An 18,780-nucleotide genomic window follows, 5' to 3' on the forward strand; every position below is an offset into this window, starting at 1 on the left:
GCTCAGTCAAAGATAAAACATTTTTTCTGTTATGGTCTCAAAACAAACAATCGGTTGTTTCTTCGAATCAATCAGTTGTTTTGGTTCTTAACAGTACAACCATTTTAAAAACAGTTTTCAATCTTTTTCTCAAAACATCTAAGTACAAACAATCGGTTGTTTCGACAAAACAATCGGTTGTTTTAACTTAGTTTGAAAACATTTTACTTTCACAAAGATTGAGATGCTTATGCTTTACGATCAAGGGGTGGATTACAATACTCAAACTACCCCAGAACTATACTAAACCAGCACAGCAACACCAAGCACAGCAAAGGCTTAATCATCCTTCAAAGGGTTTGGATTCTTCAAAGCTTGAACGCCACTTGTTTCAACACTTCCTCCGCCCAGACTCCTTTGGCTTTCTCAAGCCTCCTCTTTAATCCTCTCAACAAGATTCTATTCGCGGACTCCACCTGTCCGTTCGTCTGGGGGTGTTTGACTGATGCGAACACCTGTTTGATGCCTACCTCTGCACACAATTCCCCAGTTGCTGGCTTGCAAACTGAGTACCATTATTCGAGACCAGACGCCTCGGTACACCGAAGCGACACACAATGTTTTTCCAAACAAAGTGTTGTACCTTATGTGTAGTGATCTGTGCCACCGGTTCTGCTTCTATCCACTTTGTGAAGTACTCGATGCCTACTATCAAGTACTTCATCTGCCTTATCCCCAATGGGAAAGGCCTCAGAATGTCAATTCCCCAAGTGTGGAAAGGCCATGGGCTGTAAATTGACCTCAGTTCTTCTTGCGGCGCCTTGTGCTAATCGGCGTGTTGTTGGCACCGCTTGCACCGCTGGGCGTACCCTATGCAATCTTGCCTTACGGTTGGCCAATAGAAGCTTGCACGTACCACCTTGGATGCTAACGATCTCCCCCCCACGTGGCTTCCACAAATTCCTTCGTGGAGTTCAGCCATTATCCTTGTGCACTCATCTCCACTTACACACGTCAAGATTGGGTGTGTGAACCCATGCCTGAATAACGTCCCGTCCACCAGGGTATACCTTGCGGAATTTCTTTTCACCTTCTTGCCCTCTTTTGGCTCCACCGGGAGGATCCCATCTGCAAGGTAGCGTCTGTAGGGGGTCATCCAGGTGTCTCCTTCTTCCAGGGCGCACACTTGCATGAGGTCCCCTTCTGTGGGCGAGGCCGGGTAGACACTTACGCTAGGGACTCTCGCCGTCTCCTGAGTGAAAGACCGATGACTCTCCGACTTTCCCTTGGATGCACTGATCTGGAGAACATCCACTTTGTTATCTGCCACAAACTTTCGCGGCGCCTTGAGGGTCTCTTGGATGACCGTCCTCTACCTTCCCCCCTTGCCTGAGTTGGCCAGCTTGGCGAGCAGGTCAGCACGGGAATTTTGCTCTCTCGGGACGTGCACCAACTCAAACGCCGCGAACGCTCCCTTCAGCACTTGGACGTACCTCAAATACGCAGCCATCTGCGGGTCATTTGCTTGATATTCCCCGGTCACATGCCCCGTGACCAGCAGCGAGTCACTCTTCGCCAAGAGGCTTCGCGCGCCCATCTCTTTGGCTAAAAGCATTCCTACGATCAGGGCTTCATACTCTGTCTGGTTGTTGCTTGCCTTGAAGGCGAACCGCAGGGCTTGCTCAATCAACACCCCGTTGGGCCCCTCCAAGACTATCCTGGCGCCACTTCCCTACTGATTCGAGGATCCATCTACTGATAGCAACCACTGGGAATCAAACTCTACTTCCAGTAGGGCGCCTCCCAATGATAGCTCTGCGACGAAGTCTGCATAGATCTGTCCTTTGATGGATCCCCTGGGCTCGTATACTAAACTCTGACAGCTCCACCGCCCAGCGAACCATCCTTCCAGCAACATCTGGCTTCTGTAACACCTTCTGGATGGGGAGATCTGTCATCACCACCACCGTGAAACTATGGAAATAGTGGCGGAGCCTCCTGGCAGAGAATACCACTGCCAGGGCCACTTTCTCCAAAGATTGATACCTCGTCTCCGGGCCCTGCAAAGCCTTGCTCACAAAGTATATAGGCCTTTGCACCTGATCCTTCTCTTGAACCAGCACAGAGCTGATGGCCCACTCCATCACTGCGAAATACAAATGGAGGGGCACGCCTGCCCGTGGCTTGCATAACACAGGAGGCGTCGCCAGGTATTCCTTCAGCTTGAGGAAAGCTGTCTCACACTCCTTTGTCCACACGAAGCGACTGTTCCTCTTCATGCACTGGAAATATGGGTGGCCCTTATCTCCACCAGCAGATACGAAGCTTGATAAGGCCGTCATGCGCCCCGTCAGCACTTCTTTTACTAAGGTTGGGCTCCTCATGGCGATGATTGTTGCCACTTATCGGGGTTCGCCTCTATTCCCCGCTCAGTGAGCATGAATCCCAGGAACTTACCTGCCTCAACCCTAAAGACGCATTTCTCCGGGTTCAGCTTGAGGCGGTACTTGGCTATGGTGGCAAACAACTCTTCCAGATCAGTCGTGTGTCGCTCCCTCTCATGTGAGGTCACCACCATGTCATCAACATAGGCCTGCACATTCCTACCTAACATGGTCGCAAGGACCTTATCCATCAGCCTTTGGTAGGTGGCCCCTGCGTTTTTCAGCCCAAATGGCATCACCTTATAGCAGTAACAGCATGTCTCGGTCATGAATGTCGTTTTGCTCTCGTCACGCGGATGCATCTTGATCTGATTGTACCCTGAAAAAGCATCCAAGAAACTCAGCATTTTGCACCCCAAAGCACTATCTACCAATGCGTCGATGTTGGGTAAAGGATACGAGTCCTTAGGGCACGCCTTCTTCCCATTCGCCTTCTTCACCAGGACCACATTGGCCAGCCACTCAGGGTACTGGATCTCCCTGATGTGTCTGGCGTTCAACAACTTCCTCGTCTCCTCCTACACGACGAGGCGCCTCTCCTCATTAAACTTTCTTCTTCTTTGCCATATCGAACGAACCTTGGGGTCCATGGTGAGATGATGGCATATGAAATCCGGGTCGATGCCAGGCATATCTAAGGCGAACCATGCGAAGGAGTCTAGGTGGCGCGAGATGACAGTCGCCACCTGGTCCTGCTCCTCTTAGCTTAGGAGTCGCCCCAAGCGAAAGGTTCTGCCACCTATCTGTCTCTTGACAACATTCTCAACCAGCTCCGGTCGTCTCTCCCGGGCGTCCTCCGCACGGGCCACGCCACCTCCGGCGTCTCCTCCTGCCACGCCATCTACCGGTGCCTCCTTCACAGGCTCTGCCCCAGCGGTCGTGCCCTCCATGGGTTCTGCCTCGTTAGGCGTTCTTCCCACATGTACGTATTCCTCGAGCGACGCCTCCGAGGGTTCTACATCCATGGGCGTCTCCTCTTGGCCCGGGCGTTCCATCACTGTGAAGACGCCCCTCTTTGTTTTCAAACTATTCTCATAGCATTTTCAGGCCTCCTCCTGATCTGACTTGATCACGATCACCCGACCACTAAGATCCGACAACTTCAGCTTCATGTTGCGCATGGAGGCCACTACCCTTAGCCTATTCAGCGCAGGCCTCCCCAACAAGATGTTGTAGGCTGAATTGGCGTTTACCACCAAGTACCTGATGCTCTCGGTGCGAGATGTGGTGCCATCCGTCAATGTCGTTCTCAGCTCCAGGTACCCCCGCACCTCGACCTGATCCCAAGCGAAACCATATAGGCACCCTGTATACGACCTCAGCAGATCAGGGGACAACTGCAGCTTATTGAATGTGGATAGGAACATCACATCCGCGGAGCTCCCTTGGTCCACAAGCACTTTGTGCACTTTCCTACCCGCAGTCACAACTGAAATCACTACGGGGTCGTTGTCGTGAGGGACGACATCGTGAAGGTCGGCCCTCGTGAAGGCGAGGTCAACGTCCAACGGGTCGTCCACCACCACTTGCTTAGCCACTAACATCACAGAGTGTGCATACCTCTTACGCTGTGACGCTGTGCACCCCCCACCCGAGAATCCACCAGAGATGGTGTGGATCTCCCCGTGGATGGGCATCTCATGAGCCTGATTCTCTTCAGGTACCGCTAGGGCCGCAGCCGTAGAGGACCCGGCCAGATAATCCTTCAGAAACCCACTTTTCACCAGCTCATCCAACTGATGGCCCAGTGCCAAGCAGTTGTTGATGTGATGACCGAAGGCTTGGTGGAACTCACACCATGCGTCCTTGTGAGGTCCTAACACTTTATCAGTCTTCACTGGGGCCCTAAGCCTGTTTGCAATGTTAGGCACAACGATTAAGTCCTTCAGTTCCACCATGAAATTATGCCTCACCGGCTTGTTTCCCTCTGCGCGCCCCCTCACCTGGGGCTTCCTCGCCTCGTAAGGGCGCTTCCTGTCCTGACCCCTCTTCCCAGTCGTGGCCTCGTTCACCCTGGTGGGCTGGGCACCTGACTGTGCTCTTGGGCGTGCTGGTGCAACACTCGTACGCTTCTCACACACCTCGCCCTCGGTTGCGATGTGCTCCACCGCGCGACGCCTGATATCTGCAAAGGTTCGGGGGCGGCTTCTAATGATTGATTCGCAGAATGGCCCAAGGCACATCCCTTTTCTGAACGCATAAACAATCATCGGTTCCTCTGTGTTGCCAACATTCACCACCTGTGCCCCGAACTGGTTGATATACTCTTTCAGCGTCTCTCCTTGATACTGATTCACATCAAACAGATCGTACGACACCGGTAGAGGGGCTCGGTTCGCTATGTACTGCTCTCGGAACAGCTGTGCGAAGGAGGTTATGTGGCCATCTGGAAGGCTGATAAACCAATCCATTGCCATCCCTGTTAACGTGCTCATGAAGAGCTTGCATCTCACGGCGTCAGAGCTGCCTACTAACATCATCTGCGTGTGGAACGCAGTGAGGTGTGCCTCGGGGTCTTCCATCCCCGTGAACGTCACCTTCGGACCTACAAACGTGTGAGGAATTACCGCCTCCATGATCGACTGCGAGAACGCCATGGCAAACTCCCTAGGTGGCGTGAAAAACTCGCGGTCTTCTGCTTCGCGACTTCCCGGGTGATTGCGCAACCCGCGGCGCAACTCCTCATTCGCGCGACATAACTCTTCATTTCTCGCCTGCCACACGGCTAGATCCACCTGTATGCGCTCTTGCTCAGCCTTTGATGCCACCATCGCCTCTTGTAGGCTTTGAATCATCTCCATGACCTGCTGCGTCGTCATGTCGTCACTCTCAGCACGCGTCGAACTCTGCCTTGTTGTCCTCATTCTTCGTGATTTCTTGGAGAACTTCGAACTGTAACTATGATTCTTGGAAAATCCTTTGATAAAAACTAGGAAACGAACGGTAGAAACATTGGAAAACTGGGAAACGAATGGTTAGAACTGAGCAAGACCGAAGTTAATCAGTAGAACTCGGCGAAACCACGAACAAACGGTGGAACTGAAGGAAACTTCAAAGACGAACGCTGGAAACTAAACGAAACAATCAGTGAAACTGCGTGAAACTTCAAGATGAACGGTGAATCTTGCAAGATTCTCGAAAAACCTCTGCAGAACTCGCTACTGAACCTCCAACGATCTACGGTGGGAAAAATGTTTTAGAACGCACCCCACGGTGGGCGCCAAATGTTCCTGCCGGTTGACCAGATCGTGTTTTGTGCGTAGCTAAACTCGCATATCAAGGACTCCTTCGTCTTTGTTCCAGATCACCACCCTTCGCCGCCGTGAGTACCTGAAACAGAGAGAACAAAGTGCGCCCTCGCGGCCGTTTGCACTCCGACGCTCAAGTCAGTAAGGCGGTAAACACCGTGCACCTCCGTATCGGAACATTGTGACTCAGGTGTTCTGAAGGTACGTAACTGTTTTCTAACTAACTTCTCTCTGGTGCTCAAATCACTCGTGCGTACAAAGTGTAAGCTGGCAAATGATTCAAGCGTGTGTAAAAATGTTCAAAAACGTACCTCATTAAGCTTTCAGAAAAGTTATATACCTTGGGTTTCAGTGCTACTGCCACGTGTCACTTATGACTTAAGCGCAACTCCACGTGGAAGGCCTTACGATGCTGTAACCCAACTTAGGGAAATCCTAGCGCGTATGTCTTCCCTCCTTGAAGTGTATCCGGCGCAGGGGATGACTACCTGGGTGCCAACTCATGCTCTCCAGCCTCTAGCCACTCGCACTGGGTGTATCTCAGCCTTCCTCTCGCACCATGCACGTAGATTACCCTTGGACGTGCCCTCTCCCGGGTCGTGTCTGTCCCAGCGATTCTCCAAAGGTGGCACGGATTGCCACGTCCCTATACCTCATGCATGGGTACTTCATGAGTCAGGTCACTCCCTGCTGGTACTGGGAATATGGCCTTCAAGTCACCTTTCTCTTCTCCTTATTACTGTTCTGAGGTACCGAGGCTTGAGGCCTCCACGCCCGTACCGTGGCCTCTTACTGTGTCGCCCCCTCCACGGTCTTCCCTACCCGTGGGTATCGGGGGGTGGCACCATCTGGGCCAAAGCGTGCTCTTAGGACAACGGGTCACGCCTTTAAAGTGGGCGACGCCTAAACCTGCCAACGCCCAAAGCTGGCGACGCCCAAAGCGGTCGACACCCAAAGCGGTCGACATATTGACTTTCCCTCTTGGAGCCCCTGGTGGGTCCTACCACATGTTGACTTTGGTCAACGCCCGAGGACGGGTCGATACAGAAAAATATGACAAAAAAAGGTGAAATGAGAAGGATGGTGGCTAAGTTTTCGAATATCAAGATAAAAAAATCTAATTTTTAAAATTTTCATCTTTAAAATGTGTTTTCTTATTTTTAATTTATTTCTTTTTTTTCTCAACAAAAGTGAACACACAATCTAGGTATCTCTTTTGTCTCTTTCTACTCTCTACAACAAAGATCTTTAGCGGTCTTAAAATTGTGTTGACCAAATCTTTAGTAGTCCTAAACTTGTGTTGATCAAAGTAATTTTGATTATTTTCAAGTTGAATAATTTACTATTGTTTGTCTATTTAGGTAGATTTATTTGTGCAAGATATGATCCAAGTTCATATGATTTAAAATCTCTTTTAAAAGTTTTGTTTTACAAATGTGTGTTAAGTTTAGTTAGTTGATTCGTATTTTAAATCAGTTAAAATAGTTTTTTTTTAAGTCTGATGACTACAACAAATTTTCAACAGATTGATTTATCGTATCAACTGATTGAAAAACACTTAAAGATTTAAAAATAATTTAAAAGATGTGTTCTCTTTCGTCTTTTCTGTTAAATAAAATCAATCAATTATTTCGATAAATGAATTGATTTTTTTATGTTGTGATTTCAACAGAAAATGAAAACAATAAGTTTGTTTTAAGAATCAATTAAGTAATTTTAACACAATATTGTTATGATTCTCAAACTGTTTTTTTTTTTAATGATTTCAACATATTTCATTAAATGATTCTACTAATTAACCATCTTTTAAGCCTGTATAAAGACAACTTTCTAATCATTTTAATAACAACTAGAGAGATTACATAATACGTTTTTCAAGAGAGAAAATCAAAGAGATTTTGAATCATTATTGAAATCTTGGATCATTGCTACAGTGTGAAGTAAGATTTTGGGTTAATTTTTCTTCTACTCTTCATTTGTGTAAAATTGAGGTGTATTTTAAATTCATTCTTTTATAGTGTTTTCTGTAGTAAAGAGTTTCAAATAGTGTTTCTGAAAATTGTATTTTTGTTGAGAGTATCGTGTGTTTTGAAGGGTTCAAAATCAATACTTTTGACTATTTTTGGAATTTGGTTTGATTGCATTAGTGAATTCTCAGTGGTGTGTTGAAGACTGGCTGTAGTTCTTGGTTAATAGTGAATTAATATAATTCCTTTGAGTGAATTCTCTCTTCCTGATGCAACCTAAGTACACATGCAGACGACCAATGACATAACAGATACTGCACAATTAGGTCAGTCATCTCAGCATCCAAGACAAGACCCCACCAAACCCCAGAAGGACCTCATCAAAAGAAGAACTGGGCATAGACCAGAGCATCAGATGTTCTTTCTTCTGGTCTTCTTATAAGACAAATGTTTGTAAATACATTGGACTCACTTTGGGGGTGCCAAATAGAAAAATAAGCTAGAGTAGGATGTGCTTAGTAATTTGAGTAGGGTGTCCTTGGTAATTTGAATAGGGTGTGCTTAGTAATTTGAGTAGGGTGTTCTTGGTAGTTTGAGTAGGGTGTGCTTAGTAATGTAGGCTTGTGCCAAGCCCACCTTTCATGATATGTGCACCTAGGTTTAGGGTTTCTTTTACCTACCTTCTAGAAGGTTTCTCATAAATGACAATCCTACCCCTCTATCTTCCTCTCCAAGACACTCTCCTATAAATAAAGTGTCTTGCCTCATGTATTTAAGACCTTGAATTTTGAATAGAAGAGAAACTCTACTTGAGTGATTAGTGAGCTTTGTCTCTTAAATTCTTCTTGGGTCTTCTGTTGAGTGTAGTGCACCTCCGGTGTCGGCTCCTCACCACTCATCTTGGAACCAACCACCATTCCAAGTGGTGTGATTCCTTGCTCCATTATTCCATAAGTTTTCCTTTCTCTTCATCCTTTCATTTATTTCTCTTTCACTCTTTTGCTTATCCTTTCCTTTTCCTTTAATTCGGTTTTCATCTTGCTTCATTCCATTTTATGTTCTTTAATTTCGCAAGTCTTCATCATCATCTTCACCATATATTGTATTTTCTCTTTTGCTCTCTAGAATAGAACCTTCATACTTATTTAACCACTTGGTTAAGTTCATGTCCAGTGACAATCTTCTTTGAGCTTATCACCATAATAGTTAAATCAAAAAATCATAAACAAAGTGCAACCCAAAAAATGTGCAATCCTAAAATTAACTCACATCACTTCCCTACTCTGATATTTGTGATATATTTTGTTCTATGTGTTATGCACATAAAATAATTAGTTGATTTCTAAAAAAAACAGGTTTTAATTTTAACCATAATTGTTAATTTTTTTATAACCAGATGAATAGGTTAATCAATTGATTGATTTAATTGATCTTTTCAAACTAATACCACTATTTGCAAAAACAATTTACCCCCCTCTAGTTTCAAGCCATATATTCAAACAACTTGTTCTTCTACAATAAAACTAACTCCATATGACAATCAAAGAGGTTTAAAAAAGCACTAACCTATGACTTGAGAAGTCCAAAACCAACACCTTATCAACCATATCCAAAACTAAGATAGACTATCTTCTTAGGCATTGCTCCTTTATGAAACTTGTTATTCTCGGAGTACTAGGGATGTAGATATCTTTTGACAAAGAAAGTGGCTTAAAAGTTAATGCTCTAAACATGTATATCAATAGAGAGCCATACTTTATAGTGATCTCACCTCGTCCCAACACCCGTCTACATCATACAAACCTCATCATGTTGCACTCAACCTCAGACCAAACCAAATTTCTAGAATGGGGTTGATGTACGAGAACAACAGACTATCCCTTCAACAAAATTTCCATTTGGTTCCCTTTAAGTTTGATTGAGGTTATTCACTACAAAAAAAAGTGTATATTGTGACGGTTATTGTCGTATATTGTGGCGGTTTCCTAAACCGCCATAGAACTGGCCACCACAAAGTTTAATGTGACGGTTTTATGCTACCCGCCGCAACACCCGCCACTTTAAACAAGTGTAAGTAGTGACGGTTTTTATATGTAAGTAATGTCAGTTATAACTGTCACAGTTTACATTCATTGAAGAATATTCTGACGCCATAATATACGTAAGTAGTGTCAATTATAACTGTCGCAATTTACATTCATTAAAGAAGATTCTGACGCCATAATATACGTAAGTAGTGACGTTTTTAACTGACGTAATTTTAATTCTGAATAAATAAAATTTAGCCACCACTTTTTTATAATCTTTTTTATAATTTATTTTATACAATTATAAAATTTAACCACCACTTTTTTCATAATAAAATAATGTATAAAGTTATAATCATCCATTCATTTCATTGAAAATTAAAGCACACATAATAATGTTCAAAAATTATATGTAATATAAAATTAAAAAACATAAAAGTTCAAACATCCCTAATCAAGTTTAAAATTACAACACATAATTGTTCAAAAGTTCATATACATCGCTAATCAAGTTTAAAATTAAAACACACATCTCTAATTAATTTTGCTTCCAGCACTTGATCCTATTACTTGATTAGGTGATGGAGCACCACTTCCGTAATCTGATGCCGGAAACAAATAAAGCACACAGAATCTGAAAATGAATTATATTAAAAAATAGGACATAAAGCACACAGGACAGGAACAGACTATAAACCAACCGTGTAACCAATAAGATTACTCGAATAACAAGACTTCAGAAAATGAATGACCATAATATTCTAACAGAAAACTATAATTTATAAATAGAAAAGAAAGAGTCCCAAGAATTGAAATAGTAAACTATCCATCAAAAGAAAGTAGAAATATCATTCAATCATCATTCTAATTGCCTTACACACTATATTGATAGCTTGTATTAAAAGAGTAGGGTAAGAATATTAGAAACAAGTGACATCCAACTTAAATAAATCAATAAATATTCAAATGTACATTATAACCCATAAAACGTGGCTCTAGAAGACCAAAAGTTGTGAGATTCCAACTTCAAAAGAAATCTGCAAGCAAGCATAAAGCTCAACATTGACTGCCATAGAGTGTAGCTGGTCACATTAATAGTATAATAAAAGTTACCATTGAGTTTGGTAACTACTATGTAGTCGCAAATAAGTCCCAATATTTTTCTGTGTCAACAACCCAACTTGTATCCTATGTGATGTCTTCATTAATTTTCCAAAAGTTTCAGTGATTTTAAACCTATGAACTTCAATTTAGACCTGTAGTATGACATCTTACCAAACATCCTCTTGTTTCTAATTAAAATTGTATCGCTTATATTCCGTCTTACTCCTACTCAAGCAAAAATTCTTTGATTTCAATGTTTATCACCAAAACTCAAGTTTAGAGTTAATCTCTTCCCTAGATTTCTCAATCAAAACTATAAGCATGCATTTAGAGATACTGTTAGCATTTTTTAAGCCAGCCCCTATGTGCCGCTATCTTGTACAGGCTATCAACAAACAGAATCGATCGAAGCTTTTATTGGATAAATTTCTTTATAAGTACTTTTAAGAGAAGAAAAGTATCAAGAAAAAATGAAATGAAATCCATTAGCTAAAATTAACTTGGATAAAAACTAATTTGTAGAAGTTCTCATAACTTGTCTATAAGATGATGTTTTAATTTATGCATAAGCTAATTTTACCTTATGAAAAAGTTTATTTCATTTTTACTTACTATTTTCTTCTTATAGAAATGTTTATGGAGAATCTAAGCAGACTCCAACTAACCCTCACTGCAAGTATATTAATTATACAGAAGAGTACAGCTCGCATGAGATGTAACAAAAGGTTTTCGTTAAATTCAAGAAAAGTTGTCAAGATAAAACTTCAATTCTGATAGGAGAGCACAAAATATACTTATATAACTACATCTAAGTTTTGTCCTTATGTCCTAAGTTCTTTTTTTTCTTTTTTTGAAGTATGAAGTTTAAAAATTAGATAAAAGTATATTTTAAAGGATATATTTATAAATGATCAGGATGGAGGCTAGGATTTTACCAAATCACTCGTTAGTTAGAGTACCCAACAGTAGGTGGATGGAAGGATCTAATGATGCAATTGTTATGGTTTAGGGACCAATTGGGATGACTTTAAAGGTTCATGGATGTGTTTTGCAAATGGTGAAAAATTTAGGAGATTTATATACACTTTTACAATTTATCTATACAAGCACTTCAGTAAATTGCAAAAATACCTTCACAAAAGTCCAATTAGTTGGAACATAAGCTTGTGGAAGCTCTTCATGCCAATTGCTGAGTACTGGAAAAGGATGACCTTCAGTGGTAAATACATAATTATTCTCATGTACAAACGAATCGTCAAATAGAAGATATAAATATTTGCACCTGAAGAAAACACAGCATCGCTAATCAGAAAATCTCAAATACAATAATCATTTGAGAAAAAATCCCATTTGTTTTTTTTTTGTTTCATAATTTTTAACTTTTTGCATTATACAAAGGGGAAGAAAAGGTCTCACGTTTCAGCAAGAAAAAAACTATGCTGATGATCTTCCAACTGCATAGTTGTCACATCCTTAATGCTTGCAAACCCACCCTCAACTTTGGTGTATAAATTAATGGAATTGACTATTGATTCACCAACTTCAATATACCATGGATCTGAAATTAATAAAGTTTGATTATATCACCATTGGTCAGGTAGGATTCTCTTTATTGATGTTATAGAGATTAAATTTAAAAGATAATATATTTAATAAAATTGAATAATTGTGATACTGTTATGATGTTGTGTTGATAGAAAATACGAAGATAATACTAATTTTTATACTAAAGTTCTAGGTCAAGCAAGTACTAATGTATTACAACATGAACAAACCTAGCTCCCAGATTATTTGACTAAAATGTTGCTATATGCTAATATAGCTATCCTGTTAAATTTAGAGTTTGAGACCCTTTTTATCATTGAAAAAGGTATTTACATGTGCACCAATCTTTTTAATAGCACATTATTTTACAAGCAGACGAACCTAATGCCTAAATATCAACCAACTTAAAATAAAAAGATGGAAGAACTATCAGACCTTTAGTGGCTTGACATAAGTAGAAGGTTGACTCGACTAATTCAGGACGTAAGGGATAATATTTTTCAGTAGGATGAATCATCTGGTGGTCCAGCAAATACCTTTTACACGGATTTATGATTGAATGTGATACATATATTATATAGTATTGTAAGAACAAAAACTTGATGACAGATTGATGGCAAAATACAAAGAGGCTGTAATGTTATAATGAAACTAGCAAAATCAGAAAATACCTCTCTGGTAGCACTCCGTATCTCTTCCACACATGGAAGAACTCACGGTGAGATGAATTAGCATCACTAAAATCCCCAATAAGAACCTGCTTTCAATAAGTCATTCAATTACAAACTCAGAAAGATATCAAACCTAATTTTTAAGTCAGTAAAATTCAAAGTGAGCTACTAGCCTGTAGGCCAGGCCAAAATGCTTGAAGGCTTGTAAGCTGCCAATGAGTTGCTCTTCCAGTCCTAATAATATCAGCTTCATGGTACCTGCATTAGGCCAACCAGTCCAGGTTACAACTGTTTATCACATTCTCCCATGATGGGAGTCCCATCAGCATCTTTCTCAAGTACATCATAAAAGTAGTATTTTAGACAACATAAACAAAAAATAAAGAATTTCTTAGCAAGTGTGATACCAAGAACCGTGTCTGAAATATTTTTGTACGGCAACATAAGGAGAGTGAAACATTTTCCAAAAGTCCTCCTTCCCAAAAAGGATATGGGCTTTGAGTAGATACTCATAGAAGGAATCAACCCCTAAAATAATCCAAGGAAATAAAATCCAACAAAAGAAACATCAAGGCAAGTCATTAGCATTTGAAAGTTTAGAATAACAAATTATAAAATACTTTCAACAGACAATAAACATATAAATTATATGTTGCACTATCCAATGAACTGAACTATAGAGAATATCCCAGTTCTGGTTCAGGGTCAGAGTTAACCTACCAGCTCCAATTCCTGATGAATATTCAATCCATTGCCCAGTTGCCACGTCCAGTGTGGTTCCAAATAATTTTAATGAGCTATGCATACTCCATAGCTTGTGGCTCATAGATGAAAGAAGATCTAGTAGCAAACATTTAAGGTTTTGATAGCACGGGGAAGTAAAATTAACAAAGATGTATTGTCAAGGGACTACCTGGATCAGTGATTTGTTTTCGGATGCTGGTTAATCCACTAAAATGTTAATTGATGCAAGTTCTTTTCCGACTCTGAACTTCTTCTCACAGCAACAAATTCCTACCATCACATGAACACAGTAACACAGTAAATTTATCACAGCAACAAAGCCATAGAGTTTAGGGCGCGCAAGCACAAACCTGAATCCTTGCGCGGAGGTGGCGATGGCGGACCCGAGAGTGAGCGTTAGTTCCATGAGAGGACAGAGGCGTTAGGGTTTCGTAAGAGGACAGAAGCATTAGGGTTTCGTGAGAGGACATAGACGTTAGGGTTTCGTGTGGAGCAACCAGATGAAAGAGGCGTTAGGGTTTGTTTCGTGTGAAGCAGAGAAAAAGAAGAGGCTTAGGGGTGTGGAGCAGAGAGAGGGAAGAGACGTTAGGGGTGTGGAGCAGAGAGAGATGGAAGAGGTGTTAGGGTTTGGTTTCCAAACTCAAACCAAATTTTCAAAAAAAAATTATTTTAAAGGAAAAGTAAGTTTTAAAAAAAATCCAATTTTAAAGTGAAAGCAAGTTTTTTTAAAAAAAAAAAAAATAATGAGAAATGGTGTATGGAGGAAAAAAACTGGGGAACTTTTTTTTTTTGAAGGATAATTGCGACAGTTAAAAATGACATATTATACTGAAATAACGTATTATACAAAGATAATTGTGGCGGTTAGTCAAATGACATATTATACTGAAAATTGTGGCGGTTATTAATAACCGCCATAATAAAACTGTCATTTTTTACACTGTTTTTTGTAGTGATTGTCATATCTTTACACCTTACACCTTACACCTTTACAGAAGTGATCCTGCCTGTTGACCGGAGCGCTGGAGAATGCCTCGTCAAAGGATCGACGTGCGCGCCGCTTCTCACTTCCGTTCCTCCTCTGGATCTATCTCAAGAACCTGCAAAGAAACGATACGGCGCCGCTGCGGCCGATCGCACTCCGACGCTCAAGTCAGTGACGGTATCACCAAATACTAAGAACTGGAACCGTGCAAATCTCTCTCACAAACAGCTCTGTCACTCGCAAGCGTAAACTGTATGAACTGAACGTGTGTACCTTAGAAAATCTGTTAGGAACTCTTATATACCTGGTGGTTCTCTCTCTCCTGGCAGTTACAGACTTGGACACGTGGCTTGCATCCGACTGTACACGTGCCATCATCTGGAGGCTCCCTGACTTGGCGCTACTTCTACTCTCATTTTGGCTAAGTTACTTATGCATGGTGCTGCCCAGTGCATAGCTAACTCAGGAGTGCGATCTCTACTGAAACTGGCGAGGTAGGGCCTTCATACACCTTCCCTGTGGTCTCGCCGGCCGCCTTCATAATCTGCTTCTCCTTTAACTTCGGCGATGTACTTGTTCTGGCGATCTCCGACTGCCTGGTCGCCTGAGTCTGCATCTGGCGACTTCGTCCTCAACCTGGCGATCGCCTATTCTGGTAAGCTAGAGATCGGAACACGCCAACTTAACTATGGGCGACTACACGTGCCTCCTGACTTCCTTCTCAACTGTCAACCTGGCGCCTTGTCAACACGCCTACACTGTAACAGGATGCCACGTCATCGCATCCGACCACCAGGGCGGTACACAAGCCCCCCAGTCTTAAGCGAAGACTTGTCTAGCGAAAAGACTGAAAAAGCCTTCGTTAACACCGGTCTACGTGGCATGGGCGCAGAATTCCAAGCGGTAGTACTTTCTGCTGCCCTGACGCTCCACCAAACTCTTCACGCATCATTCGACACGTGGCTCTCATCAACGGCCATCTTCATCTGCCGTTAGCGCTTCCTAAAACCGTTCGAAAACCCCTAAACCCCTTACGCTCCTACTGTTCCATCACTTTCTTCACACTTGCATACGCTCTCATTCCTTTCTGCGAAAGCTCTCGACGTTCCTCGACGCTCTAGATCACCACCTCCCTTTAACATTCTCCCGATCATCGAAAGGTAACTACTTTCCTTCATCTGCTGGGTTTTCTTGCATTTTCACCGATTTGCATCATCCTATAACTGTCTGGTGCATACGCTGTGGGCTGTTTTTCCATTTCTCCTTCTGCGTGACTTAGGGCTTTGCCGATTGTCGCAACGAACTCACATTCGTTCGTCTTTCACCTTCCATTCATGATTGAGTCAGCCTTTGTAACCCTCCTGATTATTTTTCCTTCCTCCTTCGTTTGCAGTTGCTACCATGACTCGCACAAAGATCACCCCGAACCCCCCTCCGTCAGCGCGAAACCCCCATTCACAAGCACACGACTCTACGCAAGTTCGTGGTGCTCCCTCTTCGCAGGCTGTGAGGCCCGCGTCTTCTCAAACCACTCTGGCCCAGGCGACTCCACCAAACGCTGGAGGAGCCCCCACCCCACTGCCAGACTTCAAGACGTTATACTCATGGGCTAACTCAACCCTCTTAAAGGAAACGTCGTCGGTGAACACCGCGGGAGCGGTTCTGCGATTGACCAATGGGGACGAGGCCCACCAATCATTCCACAAGGAGCACGATGAGAGAATGATGGTGCTGCCTTGCCCAGCCACCCTGCCAGTGTGCGTCGATGATAAAGTGAGCGCCGACGGGCCCTTCTGCTTCGTCTACACCACTCTCTTCAAGAAGGTTAAACTCAGGTTCCCTCTCACTCGATTTGAGAGGGAACTCTTAACCGAGCTCAACATCGCTGCCGCCCAGCTTCACCCCAACAGCTGGGCGTTTGTCCGAGCTTTCGAGGTAACGTGCGCCCACCTGGGGCTGCCCGCGTCAGTGGACGTATTTTTATTTCTATTTGAGGCCAAACACCCAGGAGATCGCCTGTGGGTCAGCCTGAACGCCATTGCTGGGAGATCCATCTTCACCATCTTCCAGCAGTCGTACAAGGATTGGAAGGGGAAGTTCATCCAGGTTCGCGCAAATGACAAAGACCCTTCCCTTCTCGACGGTTTCCCCTTGTACTGGGTGGACAAGGGGAAAAAGGAGTCCAAGAGCTGCTTCAGGAGGCCCAGAAGTCCTGATAGCATGGGAGCTTTGGACAGAGACCTTTGTCTCTTCTGGAAGAGGGTGGCAGATGCCCACATAACATTCTTGACCCCCACCCTGATTTCCTTCGAGTTCTTTGAGGACCAGTTGGAATTCCAAATAGGTTAGGATGCTACATCCTTGTCTTGACATGCTTCTGATATTGCTTCTGGGCGTCTTGTGCAATACACACAAGACTTTGGTTTCATCTTTTCTGCATATGCCTGCTTTGCTGTCTTATTGTCTTGTATACTTACCCCTTTCTCCTTTGAGCTAACTTATGCACTTTCATTTCATGCAGACACCATGTTGGGTAAGAACATGCTCGCCGATTTAAAGGCGCTCGCCCGCAACCACGGGTTGGCAACCGGCTCCCAGACGGTTCCCAACTCAGCGGTCGAGAAGGCCATCATCCAGGGGCGATCACCGCCTAAGGCGCCCGCCCAACGAAAGAAACTGGTCCTTAAGAGGCCAAAGCGGAAGGCCCCCCAAGTTGTCCAAGAGGATGAGGAAGAGGACGACGAGGTCACTGAGGATGGCCTCGTTACAAAGAGGACAAGGGTGGCACCACCTTCTCCACCTGCCCCACCCCCTCTTCCAGCTTCAACACCACCGTCAACACCTGCCCCTCCTCCCTCATCGCCAACGCCACGAGCTCCTTCACCACCAGTCCAAGCGGTTCCATTGGCCACTGCGCCACCTGCAACTGAGGCCCCAGAGCCAAACTTCTTAGAGGACCCCCCGAGCGCCTCTACACCACATATATCAGCAGGAGGGGGCCCTCCTTCCAACACTTCAGCTGCAGGAATCATTCCAATCGGGGATGAGGTCGCTCACGCCTCTCCAATCCTAATCACCGAGTCCCCGATTGTGTCGCCGCGCCAAGAAGCAACCACCGAAAATATTGTTAAGGAAGGCGGCGACGAGAACCCTCAACAAGCCCCCCTGGCGCCTCTCCAAGCTGCAAATCTTTCCCTCGAGGTGACGAGGATGTGGGAACCTCTGACTGCTAAACTCAAAACCATTGCAGAGGATATCCCATCAATCATAACGAGAGCTGTGGAGAGCTCCACCAGGCGGCTACAGGATGACATCTACAACCTCAAGACCGAGAACAGCACAATGAAGGTCGAAGTGGAGAAGGTGTCATTCAGCCTAACGCTCGCGGAAATGGAACATTCTCGAGTGGAGGATGCCCTAAACACCGAGCTTAGGCTTGCGCGCAAGGAAGCTGTCGACCTTCGCCGCAAAGTCCACGAACTTGCCCAAGAAAAAGTCGAACTTGAAAGCAGAATCGTGCCCCTACGTACCAAGGCGAGCGACCTGGAGGCTCAAATTCAAGCCAATGCCGATAAGGTACTGAGGCTGGAGCAAAGGTCGATCGACCGCGAGAAGCTACTTGGGCAAGTAGAGAAAGCCAGAGACGACGCCATGGCCGATCTCTCCGAGGCAAACAAACAAAAGGTGAAGATGGCTGCCGAGTTGGCTCAAGCTCAAACAGAATCCAAGAAGGTGGCTGACGACCTTCTTCAAGCTCAAGAGACCAACAAACAACTCCGAAAACAGGTCGAAGAGCTGGAGCAGCAAAACAAGGAGCTTAAGCAGCAGGTTGAAGGATTTCAAAAGCAAATTGAAGAACTTAAGCTAAGCTCCGCTCAGATTCTGGTTGCCGGGTTTGATGCCGCTCGAGAACAGTTCGCATGCCTATTCCCTGATCTCGACCTCAGCATGGTGTCATTAAACAATGAAGTAGTAGATGGAAAGGTCGTTCCCGCCGAAGGCTCAACCAATTCTACCCCATCTGCTTCTTTATGAATTCACTTGTATTTACTTTGTAAAAACCCTT

General features: G+C 43.8%; 1 protein-coding gene across 1 annotated transcript; it reads right to left on the minus strand.

Moving 5' to 3' along the window:
* Positions 1-10,061: 10,061 nt before the first annotated feature.
* Positions 10,062-13,811, minus strand: LOC137833179 (alpha-mannosidase I MNS5). Its single transcript, XM_090297743.1, has 6 exons — positions 13,706-13,811; positions 13,159-13,243; positions 12,986-13,071; positions 12,186-12,327; positions 11,901-12,051; positions 10,062-10,299 (listed from the first exon to the last, which is right to left on the minus strand). Exons 1-6 carry the CDS (start codon positions 13,809-13,811, stop codon positions 10,240-10,242), a joined length of 630 nt encoding a protein of 209 aa, XP_090153869.1. The 3' UTR covers positions 10,062-10,239.
* Positions 13,812-18,780: the final 4,969 nt, after the last annotated feature.

The sequence above is a fragment of the Phaseolus vulgaris genome, chromosome 11, assembly GCF_051622355.1.
Source record: "Phaseolus vulgaris cultivar YP4 chromosome 11, ASM5162235v1, whole genome shotgun sequence".
NCBI classification, from domain to species: domain Eukaryota; kingdom Viridiplantae; phylum Streptophyta; class Magnoliopsida; order Fabales; family Fabaceae; genus Phaseolus; species Phaseolus vulgaris.

Bases quoted from the DNA above. Each gene is read 5' to 3' on its own strand.
- LOC137833179 (XM_090297743.1), bottom strand. From the start codon at position 13,811: ATGAGCCACAAGCTATGGAGTATGCATAGCTCATTAAAATTATTTGGA. The intron at 13,244-13,705 runs GTAGGTTAACTC...GGCCTAATGCAG, and splicing joins TTCATCAGGAATTGGAGCTG to GTACCATGAAGCTGATATTA. The intron at 13,072-13,158 runs GCTAGTAGCTCA...TATTGAAAGCAG, and splicing joins CATTTTGGCCTGGCCTACAG to GTTCTTATTGGGGATTTTAG.